Below are 18,305 nucleotides of genomic sequence, written 5' to 3'. Positions count from 1 at the left end.
AGAACACGGGCAGCCAAGTTTTGGATAACCTCAAGTTTACGTAGGGTAGAATGTGGGAGGCCAGCCAGGAGTGCGTTGGAATAGTCAAGCCTAGAGGTAACAAAGGCATGGATGAGGGTTTCAGCAATGGATGAGCTGAAACAAGGGCGGAGACGGGCGATGATAGGGACGTGGAAATAGTCGGTCTTCGATATGTCGTGGATATGTGGTCGGATGCTCATTTCAGGGTCAAGGTTGCGAACAATGTGGTTCAGCCTCAGACAAATGTTAGGGAGAGGGATGGAGTCAGTGGCTGGGGAATGGAGTTTGTGGCGGGGACTGAAAACATTGGCTTCGGTCTTCCCAATATTTTATTGGAGAAAATTTCTGCTCATCTAGAACTGGATGTCGGACAAGCAGTCTGACAAGTTAGAGACCGTGGAGGTGTCTAGAGAAGTGGTAGTGGGTGTCATCAGCGTACCTGTAGAAACTGATGCTGTGTTTTCGTATGATGTCGCCAAGGGGCAACATGTAGATGAGAAATAGGAGGGGGCCAGAGGTAACAATGGGGGGACACCAGAGGTAATAATGTGGGAGTGGGAAGAGAAGCCGTTGCAGGTGATTCTCTGGCTACGATTAGATAGATAAGAATGGAACCAGGCGAGGTCAGTCCCACCCAGCTGGACGACGGTGAAGAGGCGTTGGAGAAGGATGGAGCGGTCAACCGTGTCAAAGGCTGCAGACAAGTCAAGGACAAGAGGGGATAATTTACCTTTGTTGCAGTCACAAAGGATGTCATTTGTGACTTTGATGAGAGCCGTTTCGGTACTGTGGCAGGGGCAACAAGCTAGATAGGTACATTTAGTGAAAAGGCAAATATTTTTAGGTGCAAAATAAGTTGCATTTTTAAGTCATGTAATATTGACATTTGCTTGTACATTAAAATGGTTAATTGCAGAGGATATTTCTGTGTCACCAATCTGTTTAAATTTATTGGAACAGCTAGAGTAAATATAACATTGGTCAATTGCATAAAGGGAGGAAATGGAGCGGAGCTGACACTCCTGTTTACATTTAAAGCTTGTTAAAACTGAATTTTTTGGGGGTCGGAATGACTGGAACAGAATGTGATCCACCACTGATTCTAATCACATCTCCTCTGGTTCCGGATTTGCATTAAAATATTGGCCTCTCTCCCAAAGTAAGTATTGATCATTTCGTTTAATAAATGATGGAAAACAGCAGGACAGTCTCTTCAGGCTACTCTATCAGGTTGATACAGTTTATCAGCCCCTGTCGGCTTTAAAATCCTGGGAGGCTAAGTTTCTATTCTGAAATATAATCGCTTTTGCTGCGACCCAGCTGTACATTTGCAATGCAATCAAGTCTCCAACTCTGGTATGGGTGGTGTTTGTATCGCTGGACCCTTTCTTGTATTTTTTTTCATGCAACGTTAGAAGTCTCCTCTCACCCACAAAAAATACTGTTGATCACATGAGTCCATATAATATTGTTCAAACTGCACACAGTGGTTTTATGTTGCAACTTGGTACTCATGCGACTGAGTCCCGTGTGTTGAAAATCCATTTTCTATCAGCGCTGCATTGAATGGAATTTTGCATTGCAAATTGCTATGTAGGACATTAATTTCCATCCCTGTTATAGTAGATTTTTTGCATGAGCTAATCAAATGATATTCTAGATGATGACAATGTTTTCAGATTTTAAAAGCATCTATGGGGGGGAATTTTAACCCGCCACAGGACGGGCAGGAGAGGGTTGAATTCTAAAAACTTGAAACTTGACCCCAACCCACCGTGAACGTGCCTACTTCTGGTTTAACTAGGGTGGGGTGTGGGGGGGGGGGGGGGTTAGGGGGAGGGGTGTGTATCCTGCTCTCGTGAGGTGGTTCAGTAATTATAATATGCTAATGAGGCTGCAAGCCTCAGATTTTAAAGATTTTTAGATTTAACTTCTGCGGGCCAGGTTTCCCGACAGCTGAAGGGCAAAGGGCATGATCAAGAGGGGCAAAATAGCTTACGAAAACAAGCTGGCGGAAAATATAAAAACTAACTCCAAAAGCTTTTATAAATATATCAAAAGGAAAAGACTGGTGAAAACCAAAGTTGGTCCATTGCAGTCAGATACGGGGGAATATATAATGGGAAATAAGGAAATGGCAGATCAACTAAATGCATACTTTGGGTCAGTCTTTACGAAGGAAGACACAAAAAACCTCCCTGGGATATCGGGAAAAATAGGGACATTGGCAAAGGAGGAACTGACGCAAATCAATATCTCTAAGGATATGGTGTTAAGGAAGCTAAAGGGATTGAAGGTGGACAAATCCCCAGGGCCTGATAACATGCATCCTAGGGTACTGAAGGAGGTGGCCCTAGAGATAGCGGATGCACTAAGGATGATTTTTCAGAATTCATTAGACTCGGGAACAGTGCCGATGGATTGGAGGGTAGCTAACGTTACCCCACTATTCAAGAAGGGGGGTAGGGAAAAAGCAGGTAATTACAGACCTGTAAGCCTTACATCAGTTGTGGGCAAAATGCTGGAGTCCATCATTAAGGATGAAATAGCGGAGCACTTAGCAAATGGGGACAGGATAGGACAGAGTCAACATGGATTTACAAAGGGTAAATCGTGCTTGACTAATCTATTGGAATTTTTTGAGGGAGTAACTGGTAGAATAGATGGGGGAGAGCCAGTAGATGTGGTGTACCTGGACTTCCAAAAGGCCTTCGATAAGGTCCCACATAAAAGATTAGCATGGAAAATTGAGGCTCATGGGATAAAGGGGAAAGTTTTGGCGTGGATAGGGAACTGGCTGTCAGATAGAAAACAGAGAGTTGGAATAAACGGCTCATTTTCTGAATGGCAGGCAGTAACAAGTGGGGTACCACAGGGATCTGTCCTGGGCCCCCAGCTGTTCACAATTTACATTAATGACCTGGATCAGGGAGTCGGATGCAGCATTTCCAAATTTGCAGACGACACTAAACTAGGAGGTGGGGTGGGCTCAGAGGAAGAGACCAGGAAGCTCCAGAGCGATTTGGACAGACTGGGCGATTGGGCGGAAAAATGGCAGATGCACTATAATGTGGACAAGTGCGAAGTTATCCACCTTGGGTGCAGGAACGGGAGGGCAAATTATTATTTAAATGGCAATAGATTGGGAGAGGGGGAAGTACAGAGAGACCTGGGTGTTCTTGTACACCAGTCACTGAAGGCGAGCATGCAGGTGCAACAGGCGGTCAAGAAGGCAAACGGTATGCTGGCCTTCATAGCAAAAGGGTTAGAATACAGGAACAGGGATACCTTGCTGCAGCTGTACAGGGCACTGGTGAGACCACACCTCGAGTACTGTGTACAGTTTTGGTCGCCTCATCTGAGGAAGGATGTTCTTGCCATGGAGGGGGTGCAGCGGCGATTCACCAGGCTGATACCAGGAATGGCGGGAATGACCTATGAGGAGAGACTATGTAGTTTAGGGATGTACACACTGGAGTTTAGAAGATTGAGAGGGGACCTCATAGAAGTGTATAAAATTCTGACAGGTCTAGACAGACTGGATGCAGAAGGAATGTTTCCCTTGGCGGGTGAGAACAGAACTAGAGGACATAATTTAAGGATAAGGGCTAAACCATTTAGGACAGAGATGAGGGGGAATTTCTTCACTCAGAGAGTGGTGAACCTGTGGAACTCATTGCCACAGAGGGCAGTGTACGCCAGCTCATTAAATATATTTAAGAGGGAATTAGATATATTTCTACGGGCAAAAGGGGTTAAGGGTTACGGAGAGAAGGCGGGGACGGGATACTGAATTAAAGGATCAGCCATGATCTCATTAAATGGCGGAGCAGGCACGAAGGGCCGAATGGCCTACTCCTGCTCCTATCTTCTATGTATCTATGTAACAGCCAGATCCAGCTGGTAAGTACCTTTCCAGCACTGCTTGTGGGCCAGGAGGAGCAGGAGCGTTTCTCTTCCAGCCCCCCAGACTAACCTGCTGAGATCAGCCTCCCTCCCCATGAACGGCAGATTACCACCCCACCCCACCCCCCATGAACCGACGCCCTCCCTCAATTTCCAGGCCAACCTGTGATTCGAAGCCCCCTGCCCCCACCAATCTCCAGGCCAACCCACGTTCTCAAGCCCCCGTGATCTCCCCCGCCCCCACCCCCCCCCCGGGATGCCTTCCACCACCCCCACCCACCCACCCGCGATATGTCTCCCTCCTATCTTTCCGCTCCCCATTTGCAACTTTCCAGCGCAGGCCTTCCCGTTCGACAGCTGGCCAGCCTCTTAAGCTGACTGGCTGGCAGCCAGGAAATGGAGCAAAAAAATTCAAATGAGGTCCTGCCATTAAACTCGTCAGGACCACTATGTTACCCGCATTTCTGTGTATCCCGGCCGCTACAACACATGGCTCTCTTCCCCGTAAATATCAGGGCCTATAGATTGTAGCATTGGTATTCCCCACCCCTGAAAACATTACAGTTGAGGTTTTCTATGTTGCTATTTGACTGTGAAACCACGCAGCAATGCTGGACACGTGGGTGGTGTTTGCATGTTTTCAGGTACTCTGCGACATTTGTTACTGTGCGTCAGTTGCTGTGGTTTGAGAATTTTCCAGTACGGGGCAAAATGCTGACAGTGCATTCACAACTTATGCTGCACATCTGTCGTTTTATCACTGGCCCTGCTGAAAAGAACCCTTCCCTTTGAATGGACTTTGCTGGTTGACATGCAGCCCTCCTTGAAAAAGTGTAACATCCCCACCGACACCTGGGAATCCCTGGCCCAAGACCGCATAAAGTGGAGGAGAAGCATCCGGGAAGGCGCCGAACACCTCGAGACTCTTCGCCGGGAGCAAGCGGAAGCCAAGCGCAGGCAGCGCAAGGAGCGCACGTCAACCAAGCACCCCACCCACCCGCCCCTTCAACCACCGTCTGCCCCACCTGTGACAGACTGTAGGTCCCGCATTGGACTCATCAGTCACCTGCGAGCTCATTTTTAATGTGGAAGCAAGTCATCCTCATTTCCAAGGGACTGCCTAAGAAGAGGAGAACTGAAGGCACGTTTCACATATATTATCAGTCATTAATGATTGATGAAATCAGAGCAGACTCGGTTTAACGTCTCATCTGAAAGACGGCACCTCCGACAGTACAGCACTCCCTCAGTACTGCACTCAAGTATCAGCCTCGATTATGAGATCAAGTCCCTGGAGTGGGATTTGGACTCACAGCCTTTTGACTCAGAGGTGAGAGTGCTACCACTGAGGCAAGGCTCAAACCGGTTTCTCTGTCTCTCACAATGTCATTTACTAGTTGCTTCATCTAGTTCTCAGAAAGTTATAATACTGTACATGTGAAAATTCCTGCAACCCTAAATGACAAATGGTCTAGGCCAACATTAGTTACTTGGAACAACAATGAGGAAGATTTCTTGTGTGATGTGTATAAAGGCAGGATTACCATTTTGCTACAAGTAGTTCACAGAGGAAATCTTCCCCCGCTGTTCCCTTTGAGTATTCTGCAATTCCAAATGGTTTCCAACAGAAATGTTGGTCACATGTTTCAAAAGCTAAACAACTTATCACTAACGTACCTTTTCTATCGAATGATCCGAAAGACCACAGAAATTACATTGTTACTTTAATCTAAAATTGCAATCATATTGTAGTTACCGACCTCAGATCTGCCTACCTGTGGTTTGGACTGTCGGATCCAGCAGAGAATTCTGCACGAGTGCTTACACACACGTGCAGAACCTCCACATCCACCAGTTAAATATACTAAGTACATAGGAACAGTGTGCACACTCCCAATACATTGAAATAAATTCTGGGTGACATATACAGATAAAGCTTCATATGAAGCACTCCTGGCACAAGTATTTGTATGCAAGGGCTGCATATTTCGAATTCGCATGTGCGTTCCCCACCATTTTCTATCTATTCATTTTAACAGAAAATCGTGGGGGTTAACACATCTGAAATCTCAATATGCCCTCATGGCAATGTGAAGTTCTGTGCCAGGACCACCATGAACAATGAACCCCACAGCATCCAGAAGAGTTCATTGGGCTCCTTGAACACTTTGCAAACACAGTTTGATATCACACTGGAGCTATCCTCCATGTCATGTCAAACTCCTGCAGTGAGACTGCCTTCTCTAGGTGGCCTCACACTCTTCTCACCCACAGTCTGGTCAGGTACGACTCCAGAGATATACTGCGACTGTTGGCATTGCATCTTGATCAACACAAAAATTACCCTCTTTTGCTTTGGTTTATCTAATAATTTAGGTAATGTCAACCTGGTTAATTTAGTTAAAAGATTTGATATAACGAAAGCCAAAAGTAGACATTTTTGTTTTTGAAGTGTCATTTTAGCCTCATTCCCAGAAGAACATCCCTGCTGCACTGGTGTGAATTTTCCATTTCCCGCGAGCCACTCTGATAGCCCATCAAGGAAACGGCAATTTTTTACATTAAATAAAATGGAAAATATTTGCAATACAGAAAAGGTCAGGTTCCTTCTCATACAGCATCTGTAATACAATCAGTAATTTCGTTTTTTTTTGCAGCTCCCCAGGCTGTGAGTGTCACCCATCATACAAAAACATTTCTGCCAATGTCAAATGTTTGTAAGAATTCGGAAAACACACTTTCAGGATCAAAGAACATTACTTCATTCAGATTTTTCACTGAATAAACAAAAAGCTAGATAAGCTCGTTACCTTTTGGACATATAAATTCCTCAGTAGCCGTTAATGACTCATAGTGAAATGAGGAGCAACTATGTGAGACTTGTGGAATGTGGGTGGTATCCGGGAAAACATTCGATCACATGGCAACTCCAGTACGACAACATTGACTTATCATTCACAGAGCACAATGCTAACAATAGACTGTGAACTGGATGGAGATGTTATCCCTATGGTTGCTATTTAGTGTTTTCCCAGTAATCTCAACAGAACCCTTCCCTAATCTGGCAAGTATATTACAAGTATCAGCACTCACTAAACAGAAATCCCAATGTGGTTTTCATTAAAGAATAAAACACAAAATTGCTGAGTGTCAAAATTTGAGGGCTACCTGCAAACCAAACCCTCATTATTTTTTCTTTAGTTGTTCCAGAGTTGAAGAAAATGATCAAAAGGTTTAAAGCTTGGCACTCCAGTGAGTGAATAAGAAGTACAGTAGATAGCTGTGCACAGCAGATTACAAGAGCTGTTTATAGAGGGGAAGCCTCGTTAAGCAATACAACAAATTTCTGCGACGTGCCACGCGTGTTTCATTTTTTCCATTAACTTTTGCCACTGTAAATGCTCTGTGTTTAGGAGATCAGACATTTTGGAGGCAAACAGCTGAAAATAGGAGGGGGGGGTGGGGGTTGGTGGTGGATCCTGCCAGATTGGCAGAGTTTCTCGTGTGGAAAAGAATGCTCTCAAAGGTCCTCCTACAGAATAAGAGCAAGTCAAGCCAGCAAGCCCTGCCAGAAATAACAAACAAAACGGCTTTCCCCATCCTTCCCGGGCAGTCAGCACCAGAGTATTACAGCGGTTGCCATAGAGCTTACTTTGCTATCATAACAAATTTGATATGTCCAGTTATAAAAGAGTGCACTGTATTTTGCAGACTTGAAAATTAAATTTTTGTTGTTTTGTCACAGCTCCAGCTTATTTCTGTCTGGGTGCTACAGACAGGGACTCCCTGAGTTAAAGTTGCAGTTTCCCTTCTTTCGACTCACATAGGCTATTTTTGCATCCATTTAGAATTTTATCACACATAACTTTCCCTGAATGTACTCTGGTTTCCATTCAATGCTCAAAACCAGTCTACAATACATAAAAAAAAGTATATCCCACTTGCTTTGCCTTTGTAGGCTGTAATTCAAAACTGTCAGGAATCAAATCTTCTCTACATACCTTATTAAAGTGCTCCAGCCTTTGGAAGAAGTCCCATGTAGTTTCTGTAAAAAAAACTCAGTTTCACTGGTGCAACTTAATTTGGTAGGCCCTCAAATAAAAATGTGGTTGATTTCTACAATACTACAATACCCTTTTTTATCAACTATCCCAACAACAATTTATCCATTATGACAAGACTGGAATACCTAAAGCAGAACATTTTCCCATCCAACCCACCTAGGCCAATAAGGGAGCTGTATCTTTAGATTCTATGCATAATGGTAGTCATGTACATACTGCAACCTGTGTAAAATACACTACAAGAGCAATAATTAGAGCTGTAAATTGGTCTCGATTGATTTACTATACATGGACTGGACTGGCCTGGTTTAAAAGATTCAATTTGATAAACTTGGCTGGATTAAGTTCATTATTATGGATACTGTACTTTGGTATTTGAAAAGATAAATCTTTAAATTAAAGGGTAAAACCATTTCTAAGTTGAAGTTGTGGGAAGACAATACATAACATACAATTACAGGGATTGCAAAAGCCATCTTGTGTCCACCTTGACAGAGTTATGTCTTGATCATAAGAACAGAAGTAGGCCATTCAGCCTCTCGAGGCTGTTCCACCCTCTAGTCAGATCATGGCTGTTCTGTACATCAACTCCATTTGTCTGTCTTTGCTCCATATTCCTTGATACTTTTATCTAACAAATATCTATCAATCTCAGTCTTGAAAATGTCAATTGACCCAGCATTCACAGCCTTTTGTGAGAAAGAGTACTAGATTTCCACTAACCTTTGTGTGAAAATGTGCTTCTTGATTTCACTCCTATATGGCCTAGCTCTAATCTTAAGATTATGCCCTCTTGTTCTGGATTCCCTACCAGAAGAAATAGTTTCTCTGTATCTCCCCTATTAAATTTATTTTTCATTTTAAAGATCTTGATTAGATCACCCTCACCTTTTAAACTCTGGTATATTTCTGGTGATTCTCCAAGGTCAATATATCTTTCCTGAAGTGTGGTGCCCAAAACTGAACGCAATACTCCAGATGGGTTCTTACCAAGGCTCTGTACAACTGAAGCATAATTTCCTCCACGTTGTATTCCAACCCTCTTGAGATAAAGGCCAATAATACATTAGCCTTTTTGATTACTTTTTGTACCTGTGCACCAGTTTTTAATGATTTGTGTACCTGAACACCCAAATCCTTTTGCTCCTCCACAGATCCCAGTCTCTCGCCATTAAGAAATTATTCCAATTTGTATTTCTCAGATCCAAAATGGATGATCTTACACTTCCCATGATTGAGCTCCATCTGCCACAGCTTTGCCCATTCACCTAATTTATCTATGTTCCTTTGCAACTTCCTACTCTCATCTACACAGCTTACTGTGCCTCCTAATTTAGTAACATCTAAAAATTTGGATGTACAACTATTAGTTCATTAGTCAATCATATCAATTTATGTTCCAATTATTCAATAAGCTTCCAGCACCCAACCAGATGATATTATGGATGGGGTACTGAACAATGAACCAGAAATGGTTGCCAATCTGTTGAGAGTATAGTTAGGCACATACTAGTCATCAAATATTATTTGGATTAAATCTTTTTGTACAAGTAAAAACAAAAAAATAAGTAAATAGATGTACCCAGACTTCCTGACTTCAAGAGGGTAAATTATTCAAACTAAAGAGGATAGATTGTAGGGTTAAATAAAATGTTAGACAGCTAATGAAGATGATAGGTTTGGGTTTGAAGCCTTGAAGGCAAAGTGCATACTCTTAAGGGCTATTTTAAAGTATTTTAATCAGGAGGTAAATCAGTGCTCAGTATAATATTTTAACTTTGAAGAAGAGCTAAGGATGTGTAGAAGAGAGCGAAACAAACAAGACTATAAAAAGAAAATCAGAAAAGGAAATTTCTAGGGATATTCAGATGGGGAAACTAAAATATCTGGGGTATATTCATAACACATAGAGGGGGTGATTTTCACTGGCTTGTTTAGGTGCTAAAGAGCATGTGAGGTGGCCAAGGTGGGGTCTTGAGCTGAAACGTTGGTTTAACCTGTGTTTAGCGCAAGATGTCATTTTGGTAAAGGATTGAAGCGCACACTAGGAACGGCTGCCTGGAGGATTGTTAAGAGGCTGATTGCCTCTTAAATTGCCTGCTAGTGCTCATAATGAGGCTGCATGGCATTCTGGTGGATAGCGCTTGAACTAAAGCCCTCTCCTAACAGCAAACAGTTGATTGGGAGTAATCAATTTGTTGCTGAGAATTTCAAGCACTACTTAAAGGCAATGCTCACCTTTTACTGTTCACTTGCTGCTGGAGGTTTGAAGAAGAATTTTGAAACACATCGGGAGACTTTCTGGGACAGTCTGTCAAGACTTCACCAACACACTATCAACATTTATTATGGAAATTCTCTGAGGATTTCACCTAAAAAGAGTAAATGCTGTGCTACTGTACCTTATTGGACATCTTACAGGAGTCACCAGGAGAAAGGGAGTGAGTGTTTGGTCATGGGCGTCATGCTAGGGGTCCCCCTTGGTCTGCAGGAAGAATGGGAGGAGGACATGAGGCCAGGCAGAGCAGCATCAGCTGCTGAAGGAGGGAGGGACAGGAGGGCGAGGTTTTACTCCTTCCCCCCTGTGGGTACAGGACTTCCCTCCTCCTCTGGACCTCCTCCACCAGAACCTCCAGTGTCATATCCGAGAACCTGTGCGCCCTCTCCCGAGTCTTCCTGAAACATGCCGTTGTGTGTCAGCCAGCTCAGTCCATATCTTCAGTGAAAGTGGGTGTTTAGAGCCCACATATACTGTTCCATGAAAATTGCTTCTACTCAGCGATTGAGTGCTAAAATCTGCAGGTGTCTGTTTTAGCACCTCCAGGCATGTTCAAATTATGGTCATCAGCAATTAGGCCCAAAATTGCGTGCTAAAACCACACTTCCAAACAGGCACGTCTTATTAGCATGGCACCCACTTAGTGCCTGTTTTCACCCTTTTTATTGAAATAACCCCCAAACTGTTTAATTAGCTGAGCTGTTAAAAGTTCAAAAGGAAAGTTAAGTATGAGGACCACAGAATGGCAGAAATTCAAAATGTTACTTTTCTTCAGTTTTTGTGAAGGTAATGAGTAAGACTCAAAACCTAGCCACTCCCCAATGAGTCAGCGAGTTTATCCATTCAGTATCTGAGCCATTCATAACAGGAAGGTATTAGGTTTGATCCCTGGTCTGTACTAATTTATTATAAGAATTTGATTTGTATCATGTCAAAACATCACAGAGCACATCATACAATGAAGAATTTTGAAGTCTAGGGTCAGTTATTTTTTTAGACAAACTAGTTCGCTTTTCTTAGCATTGCTGTAACTAGCCTCATGATCATTTGGTTCGGGAGAGGAAATCAGTCAGGCTCTCACTCCTGATCGTTATCCAGTGACTGCTGCTGAAAGTATGCATTTGTGGATTATTAGGATTATCCTTATAGGTTCAGACATAGTTGTGAAACACTGCATAAATGAAACATATTAATAATGACCATATGAACAAGGTAAAGACAGTGCCCCAGCAAAGAGTCAATGCCTTCATGAGAAGAGAGGAGGAAAGGGGCAAAATTGACAGATATAATTGGTTAAAAAAAATACTCTGGACTGTTTAAACAAATCAAAGCAGGCTAGTTAGATTTAATAATCAGAGCTGAAGTGAAAAGAGAGATTATCATTATGAAATTACAAGCGAGCAATGTGGAAGATGTGGACCTGATGATATTCATCCAATGATATTAAAAGGAACCTCGTGAGGAAACAGGGAGAGTGCTGGCAGTAACATTTTATAGCAGCTTAGAGACAGGGGAAATATCGATGGGTCAGAAAACAGCTGACATAGTAACATTGCTTAAAAAAAATAGAAGCATAACCCATAAAGCTACAGACAAGTTAGCTTAGATTTGGTTTTGGGGAATGTGCTAGAGATACTTATAAGAAGCGCAACACAATGGCCACGATTTTGCCAGTGCTCAGCAGACTGGATTGGTGGTGGGTCAGCTGTGAAATGTAAAATGATTGACAGTGGGTCAGGAAACCGCTGTCAAAACATGCACGCCTGCATTTCTCGATATTGGGCCTGCCAGCGCTGAGCAGACCCGACAGGCAGCAGCTGGGGACCCAATTCAAATCATTAGTGGATTGTTTGCAGCCACTTAACAATGGTTTTTCCCCCAGATTTTTAACTGTCACAGTTCTCCCACAGGTTTCCCACTGTGCCTAGACCTTGTTAGTGAAGCTGAGGCGGGAAGCCAGTGGCCATTGAATCAGCTGATGAGTTGCCAGCTTCAAATATCAAAGCTCCCAGCTGATTCAGATATCTTCCCTTAAGCACGAGCATCTCTAAACTGCATTTCCACTACAGATTCAGGATGCTGCAAGTCATTACAGAAGTCTCCATGCAGTCTGACCTCATTACCTCTCTCACCATTGACAGATTACTTCTGTCATCTCCACTTCACCTGCCATCTATTCCATCAGCAGGTACACTTTATACTCTCTCACCTTGGTCCTCAGAATCTGACCACGATCAGCCCCAACACCAGCATCACCAGACACACCAGCAGCATCAGCAATCTTCTCCGCAATCACCTGATGCTGCACAGGACACAGGACATCATCACCCAACCACACTGCTGCCCAGGATGCCAGGGATGGCCTCACCATGGCCACATTTACTTCACTTGATGCTGCACACCCTGGCTGCCACATGATGCGCCAGGTTGGTACCACCCCACACCAGCACCATAAAGTATCCCCACAATGCCCAAGCCATTCCTTTCACACGCATTGTGGGGGGGGGGGGGCGTACCGTTATGTCTCACCATTCACTGCAACTCACTAAGCCACTTCCAAAGGTGCATACAAATCTGTCCAAGAAACCGAAATGTTGAAAATAAAGATTTCAATGTTTGACAGCACATTAGCAGAAACTTCACAAGAACATTGCATAAAACACACAAGCGCCTACCCTTCTGTGCTGTTAGTTGGTATGATTGGACTAGGATGAGGGCGAGTGTGAGGAGTGGCTAGTGAGATGGGGAAGTGATAATGTAGATAGAGAGGGATGGGTGGAGGTGCGAGGTAAGTTGGTGTGAGTAAGGGTGTACAGGATTCAAATCAAATCAAATCAAATCAAATCAACTTTTATTGTCATTGTTAGTGCACAAGTGCAGTACAACGAAATGTAGGCTTGCGGCTCCCGAGAGTGTACAATTTGGATTAGGACACTTAAACATTTCAACATGCATTTGTACATATATATTAGCATAAATATGACCATAATAAAGTGCATCGGCAGATGTGCAGGCTTTAGTGTTTTTTTGTGGAGTTCAGTAGGATGACAGCCCTGGGAAAGAAGCTGTTCCTAAATCTGGTCGTACGGGTGCGAATGCATCTGTAGTGTCTTCCAGATGGTAGGAGGGCGAACAGACTGTGGCTGGGGTGGGTAGGGTCTTTGATGATGGACCGTGCCCTCCGTAGGCAGCGTTTCTGATATATATGTTCTATGGTCGGTAGCCGGGTGCCGGTAATGCGTTGGGCAGTTTTGACTACCCGCTGCAGGGCTTTCCGGTCATGGGAGCTACAGCTGCCGTACCATACCGTGATACAGTTTGTCAGGATGCTCTCTATAGTGCAGCGGTAGAAGTTAGAGAGGATCGGGGGTGACAGATTACATCCCTTCAGCCTCCTCAAGAAATATAGGCGCTGCTGGGCCTTCTTCACCAGAGAGGAGGTGTTGAGGGACCAGGAGAGGTCTTCCGTGATGTGGACTCCGAGGAACTTAAAGCTGGCCACCCTTTCCACCTCCGCCCCATTGATGTGGATGGGGGTGTGACTTCCGCCTTTGGACTTCCTGAAGTCCACGATTATTTCCTTTGTTTTCTTGGTGTTAAGGGCCAGGTTGTTGTCGGCGCACCACTTCACGAGATGCTGGACCTCCTCCCTGTAGGCTGACTCATCGTTGTTGGTGAAGGGTAGGGAAGGCAGAATGATGGGGATGTGATGAGTGGCACAGCAGGATGAGGTTGAGTGTGGCTTTGCAGTAACGTTTTGTGATCTACTGAGATCATTGAAAGATTTGCGCCACTGTAGCTTGGACCTCCTGACGACATCACTGCTTGTGCCCTCCTGTGCAATGTGCAACCAGACTGTGTTGGTCTCCTGGGGAGGTCTCTTCCACCCATTGGAAGAGAAGAGAACCTCCCTGTGTGTTGTAACTCCCTCCATAAGCATATAGAGGGAGTCACAGAAGAGCCTGGGTGCAGCCCTGCCCCTCTGTGCAGTGCTTGTCGGTGTTTGCAGCACCTCAATGCTGTAGAACACTGACAGCACAACTGTCAAAGTAAATTTGCGCATGGTCCCTTTAAGGAAACCGGCTGATGACGCGTCAACACCATCAGACCCGCTTCCTTCAATTGGCCGGGAAACGCGCTGGGCGGGCTTAACAAGCCTATATGGGAAATTCATGTCGGAGGCTGGGAGGGAGCCAGCAGCGGGGCCGAGACCCATCACCGATGTCGCCCACCACGGACCCACTGAGGTAGGGAAAATTGCGGCCAATAATTGAGTATTGGGATGGTAAATCAAGTCCAAAAAATTGACAGTTGAGACTTTCAAACTATCAACTAAGATACAATGGATGATGTCTGTTCGAATTTCCAGAAGGCCTTGAAAGATTCTTCAAAGGAAAATTGTTGAGAAATTAAAATGGAAGATGGAGTTAAAGGTAAGGTAGAAAAATAGTTCAAAAGTAGTAAAAATTTGTTATAAATGGAAAATATTCTAGATGGAAACAAGAGACTAGCATAGGACCTGTGGAACAGACCTCCACTATTCCTTATTATCATCAATGTTCTGGATGATGATTGATTAGTGACATCAAATTGTGTGGAAAAGCTCCAAAAAGATCAGGAATGGTAGAAGATTGGCAAATGGCTTCTAGTGTTGAAATATGTAAGGTCCTGTTGGATGATGCAATATTGTCTCTGAGCTAAAAATCTGCAATATCAACCCTTGTAAAAAGTGGAACATGAAAATAAATTGGGAATAACAAGAAACACATCAAACCAAGCTAGTGAATGGAATTGTAGGGTATGTAGTAAGTACCTGAGAATAAACATCCAAGGGAACAGTGCTAACAATGTCTTAGTTGAAAATTGTCAACACAAGAATAATTCAAACAATAGAAACTAATAGCAATCTACTTAAGGTTTTGGTGGAAATTTGAAAAATATTTACTCCTCTCTTGCTTTTCTAACTTAGAAAAGGATGTAATTGCCCTGGAAAGATTATAATGATGAGCAAGTAAAAGGATTTCTAGTCATAGATTTTTGGGTTACACAAAAATAGATTATAATACAAGACCAAAGAGAGTTAAGGATGTCAATGATGTCAACTGATGAGAGCAACTTGTAAAATAGAAATGAATGTGTCCTTTGTATTGGAGATACTGCATAAAACAAGATCACAAGGTTTGGTAAAAAAAAAAGGCCAAATGAAGACATTTTCTACAGCGGATGGTAAGTACATGGAATAAGCTACCACACTAATGCAATCGCACTCATTAAAAGACAGTTGGATGCATTTCTGTAGCAAGATAAATTTGCCAGTTATCAGCACCAGGTAAGAAATGGAATGGGGAAGTTAAAGGCATAGGTTTCAAGGGGTTTCACATTAAAATAGGAGATGGAACAGGATAGAATTGCATGTGTACGACAACTAATTCTGTGGTCTGGATTATGTGCACATGAATTGCAAGTGCAGAATGGATTTTACATTCCCTTTATTTTTACTGTACCTATTACAGTTATCCAATTAAATGCAGCAGAAAATACCAATGGGGAAGTCATTAATGGGAATCATTTTTGATTGGGACATATCCATGACACTGTTTTTTGCCAACAGACCAGAAAACAACAATTTTTTTACCAGGACATTTTTGATTGGATTTGCCATTCAGGGATGATATTTAGTAAATGATCAATATAACTGACTACTGTAGTATGTTTTCAGTTTTCTGTACCAGATATAATACAATTGCATGGGCGCAAACATCTAAAGAGCTTTAAAAACTGTTGTCAACATGCTGCTTCCTTATATGAGTGGTTATTTTGTTTGTTGCATTTTTCCTTGTGATTCAAATGAATGCCAAAGGAACAATGCAACCATTCATCTCAATAGGCTTTGGTTAGTAGGGATGATTGGCCATTTTCACTTTCCATAAATGCAACCCAATTAAATGGCTTCTACTCTGCCATAATACAATGATTAGGGACAAGCTGAGGGCACAACATCCTCCAATTCCTACAAGAGACCACACCATTAGAGCAATTTAAAATTAAATCACATTACCTGGAATTCAAAAATGGCTTCACTTTCCTGCAAACTTTTCTGAGTTTGGCTTGAAGCAAACTGATTGGAGCCACAAACTCCATTCCCTAGCCATTGACTCCATCCCTCTCCCTACCATCTGTCTGAGGCTGAACGACACTGTTCGCAACCTTGGCGTCATACTTGACCCTGAAATGAGCTTCCGACCACACATCCACAGTATAACTAAGACCGCCTATTTCCACTTTCGTAGCATCGCCTGTCTCCGCCCCTGCCTCAGCTCTTCTGCTACTGAAACCCTCATCCATGCCTTTGTTACCTCTAGACGACTATTCCAATGCACTCCTGGCTGGCCTCCCACATTCTACCCTATGTAAACATGAGGTCATCCAAAACTCGGCTGCTGGTGTCCTAACTCGCACCAAGTCCCGTTCACACATCACCCCTGTGCTCGCTGACCTACGCTGGTTCCCAGTTAAGCAACGCAATGATTTGAAAATTCTCATTCTTGTTTTCAAATCTCTTCATGGTCTCATCCCTCCCTATTTCTGTAATCTCCTCCAGCCCCACAACACCGAGATATCTGCGCTTCTCTAACTCTGCCCTCTTGAACATCCCTGATTATAATCGTTGAACCATTGGTGGCCGTGCCTTCAGTTGCCTGGACCCTAAGCTCTGAAATTCCCTCCCTAAACCTCTCCGTCTCTCTACCTCTCATTCCTCCTTTAAGATGCTCCTTAAAACCTACCTCTTTGACTAAGCTTTTCTGCCCTAATTTCTCCTTATGTGGCTCGGTGTCAAATGTTTGTCTTATAACACTCCTGTGAAGCACCTTGGGACATTTTACTACATTAAAGGTGCTATATAAATACAAGTTATTGTTGTTATTGTTCCATAGAATGAACCCTTTCAAGACAACTGTACAATTGTGAAATCTTTAAACTTTGGCCTCTAAAGAGCTGACTCCCTAGATACTTCACTTCTATTAGTGCTTTTTTTCTGGTGGAGCACAAGACAAAGATGACTACTACAAATAGTTAATCATCTGTAATAATTCCTAATTTATAAAGCATAACAAATTCTTATGGTTTATTCAAAAAAGGAGTGCCTGATGACAATTTGTATTAAGGCTTTTTCAGCAATTTGTTTTATTTAGGTTTGTCTATAAAGGTGGAATCCTGTAATGGGACAGGAAGAGTGAAACTTGTCTCTGAGCCTTTACCTGCAAATGTGCACAATGGAAATGTTTTCAGTTCACTTTTTATGTTGTGGCACATGGAGGGAGGTGGCATTGGCACTGAATAGCAACTCCCTCACTCCTAGGACCCCAGACTAGTGCAGGAAGAAGTTCAACAATTTATCAGAGCAAAGTAAGATACTCACCACGCTCTAAAGCAGCACTGACACAGCATACACTTCACACTGCACGCAACTTCAGGGCGCCTTTATCACCCTATCCTGCTGTATACAAGCCTGCACAGCTCCCTAGTCGCACAGCAACTGCCTAGCACAACTCTCAAACATGCTCCACAGATTTAACACCCTCACACCTGCCTCTTTTGGACATCACCACTGTAATGACACTTGACACACAGTGGTCAACTGCAAGCCTTCCTTACATTCTCTTTGCAGGACAAGTTGGTGCACAATGCCTGCCAGAGGCAGACCACCGAACAGGGGGATACCTATTCTCAAAATCCTGACCCCCTTTTGAAGACAAGGCTATCTAGCCACTGGGCTGTGATGATGCAGTGTCTGTGGTACATGCTGAGGTCGGCAGCATCCTGCCACTACCAGGTAAGTAACAAAACCCAATATCTCTCCTTGGCAGCCCTCTGTACCATTACACACACCCAGCCTTTCATCTCCTTTCAATATATACTGCATCCCAAGGGGGATGTGCTCAACCATTCTGACCTTGCGCTCTTTTTTCCTGCAGATCCAGCACGGCAGCAGAAGGCAATTAAGCAGGAGCAGAAAGAACAGCTCAAGTAGGAAG

The 18,305-nt window shown here is 43.5% G+C and overlaps 1 protein-coding gene across 2 annotated transcripts in view; it reads right to left on the bottom strand.

Annotated features, from left to right (window-relative positions):
• Nucleotides 1-18,305, bottom strand: part of LOC147108617 (nuclear factor of activated T-cells, cytoplasmic 2-like) — a 184,110-nt gene that overhangs the window by 33,306 nt on the left and 132,499 nt on the right. The window contains exon 10 of one of the 2 annotated variants that reach the window (XM_086005303.1): nucleotides 7,929-7,972. The exons of the other annotated variant lie outside the window; for it this stretch is intronic. Within the exon in view, the coding sequence (XP_085861429.1) occupies nucleotides 7,929-7,972 (44 nt within the window). The remainder of the gene's footprint in view (nucleotides 1-7,928; nucleotides 7,973-18,305) is intronic. 2 annotated transcript variants of the gene reach the window in all.

This window comes from Somniosus microcephalus, chromosome 13, assembly GCF_052327205.1.
Source record: "Somniosus microcephalus isolate GS21.2 chromosome 13, FLI_Smic_1.0, whole genome shotgun sequence".
Lineage (NCBI taxonomy): Eukaryota > Metazoa > Chordata > Chondrichthyes > Squaliformes > Somniosidae > Somniosus > Somniosus microcephalus.
This window is presented reverse-complemented; position numbering and strand designations above follow the sequence as displayed.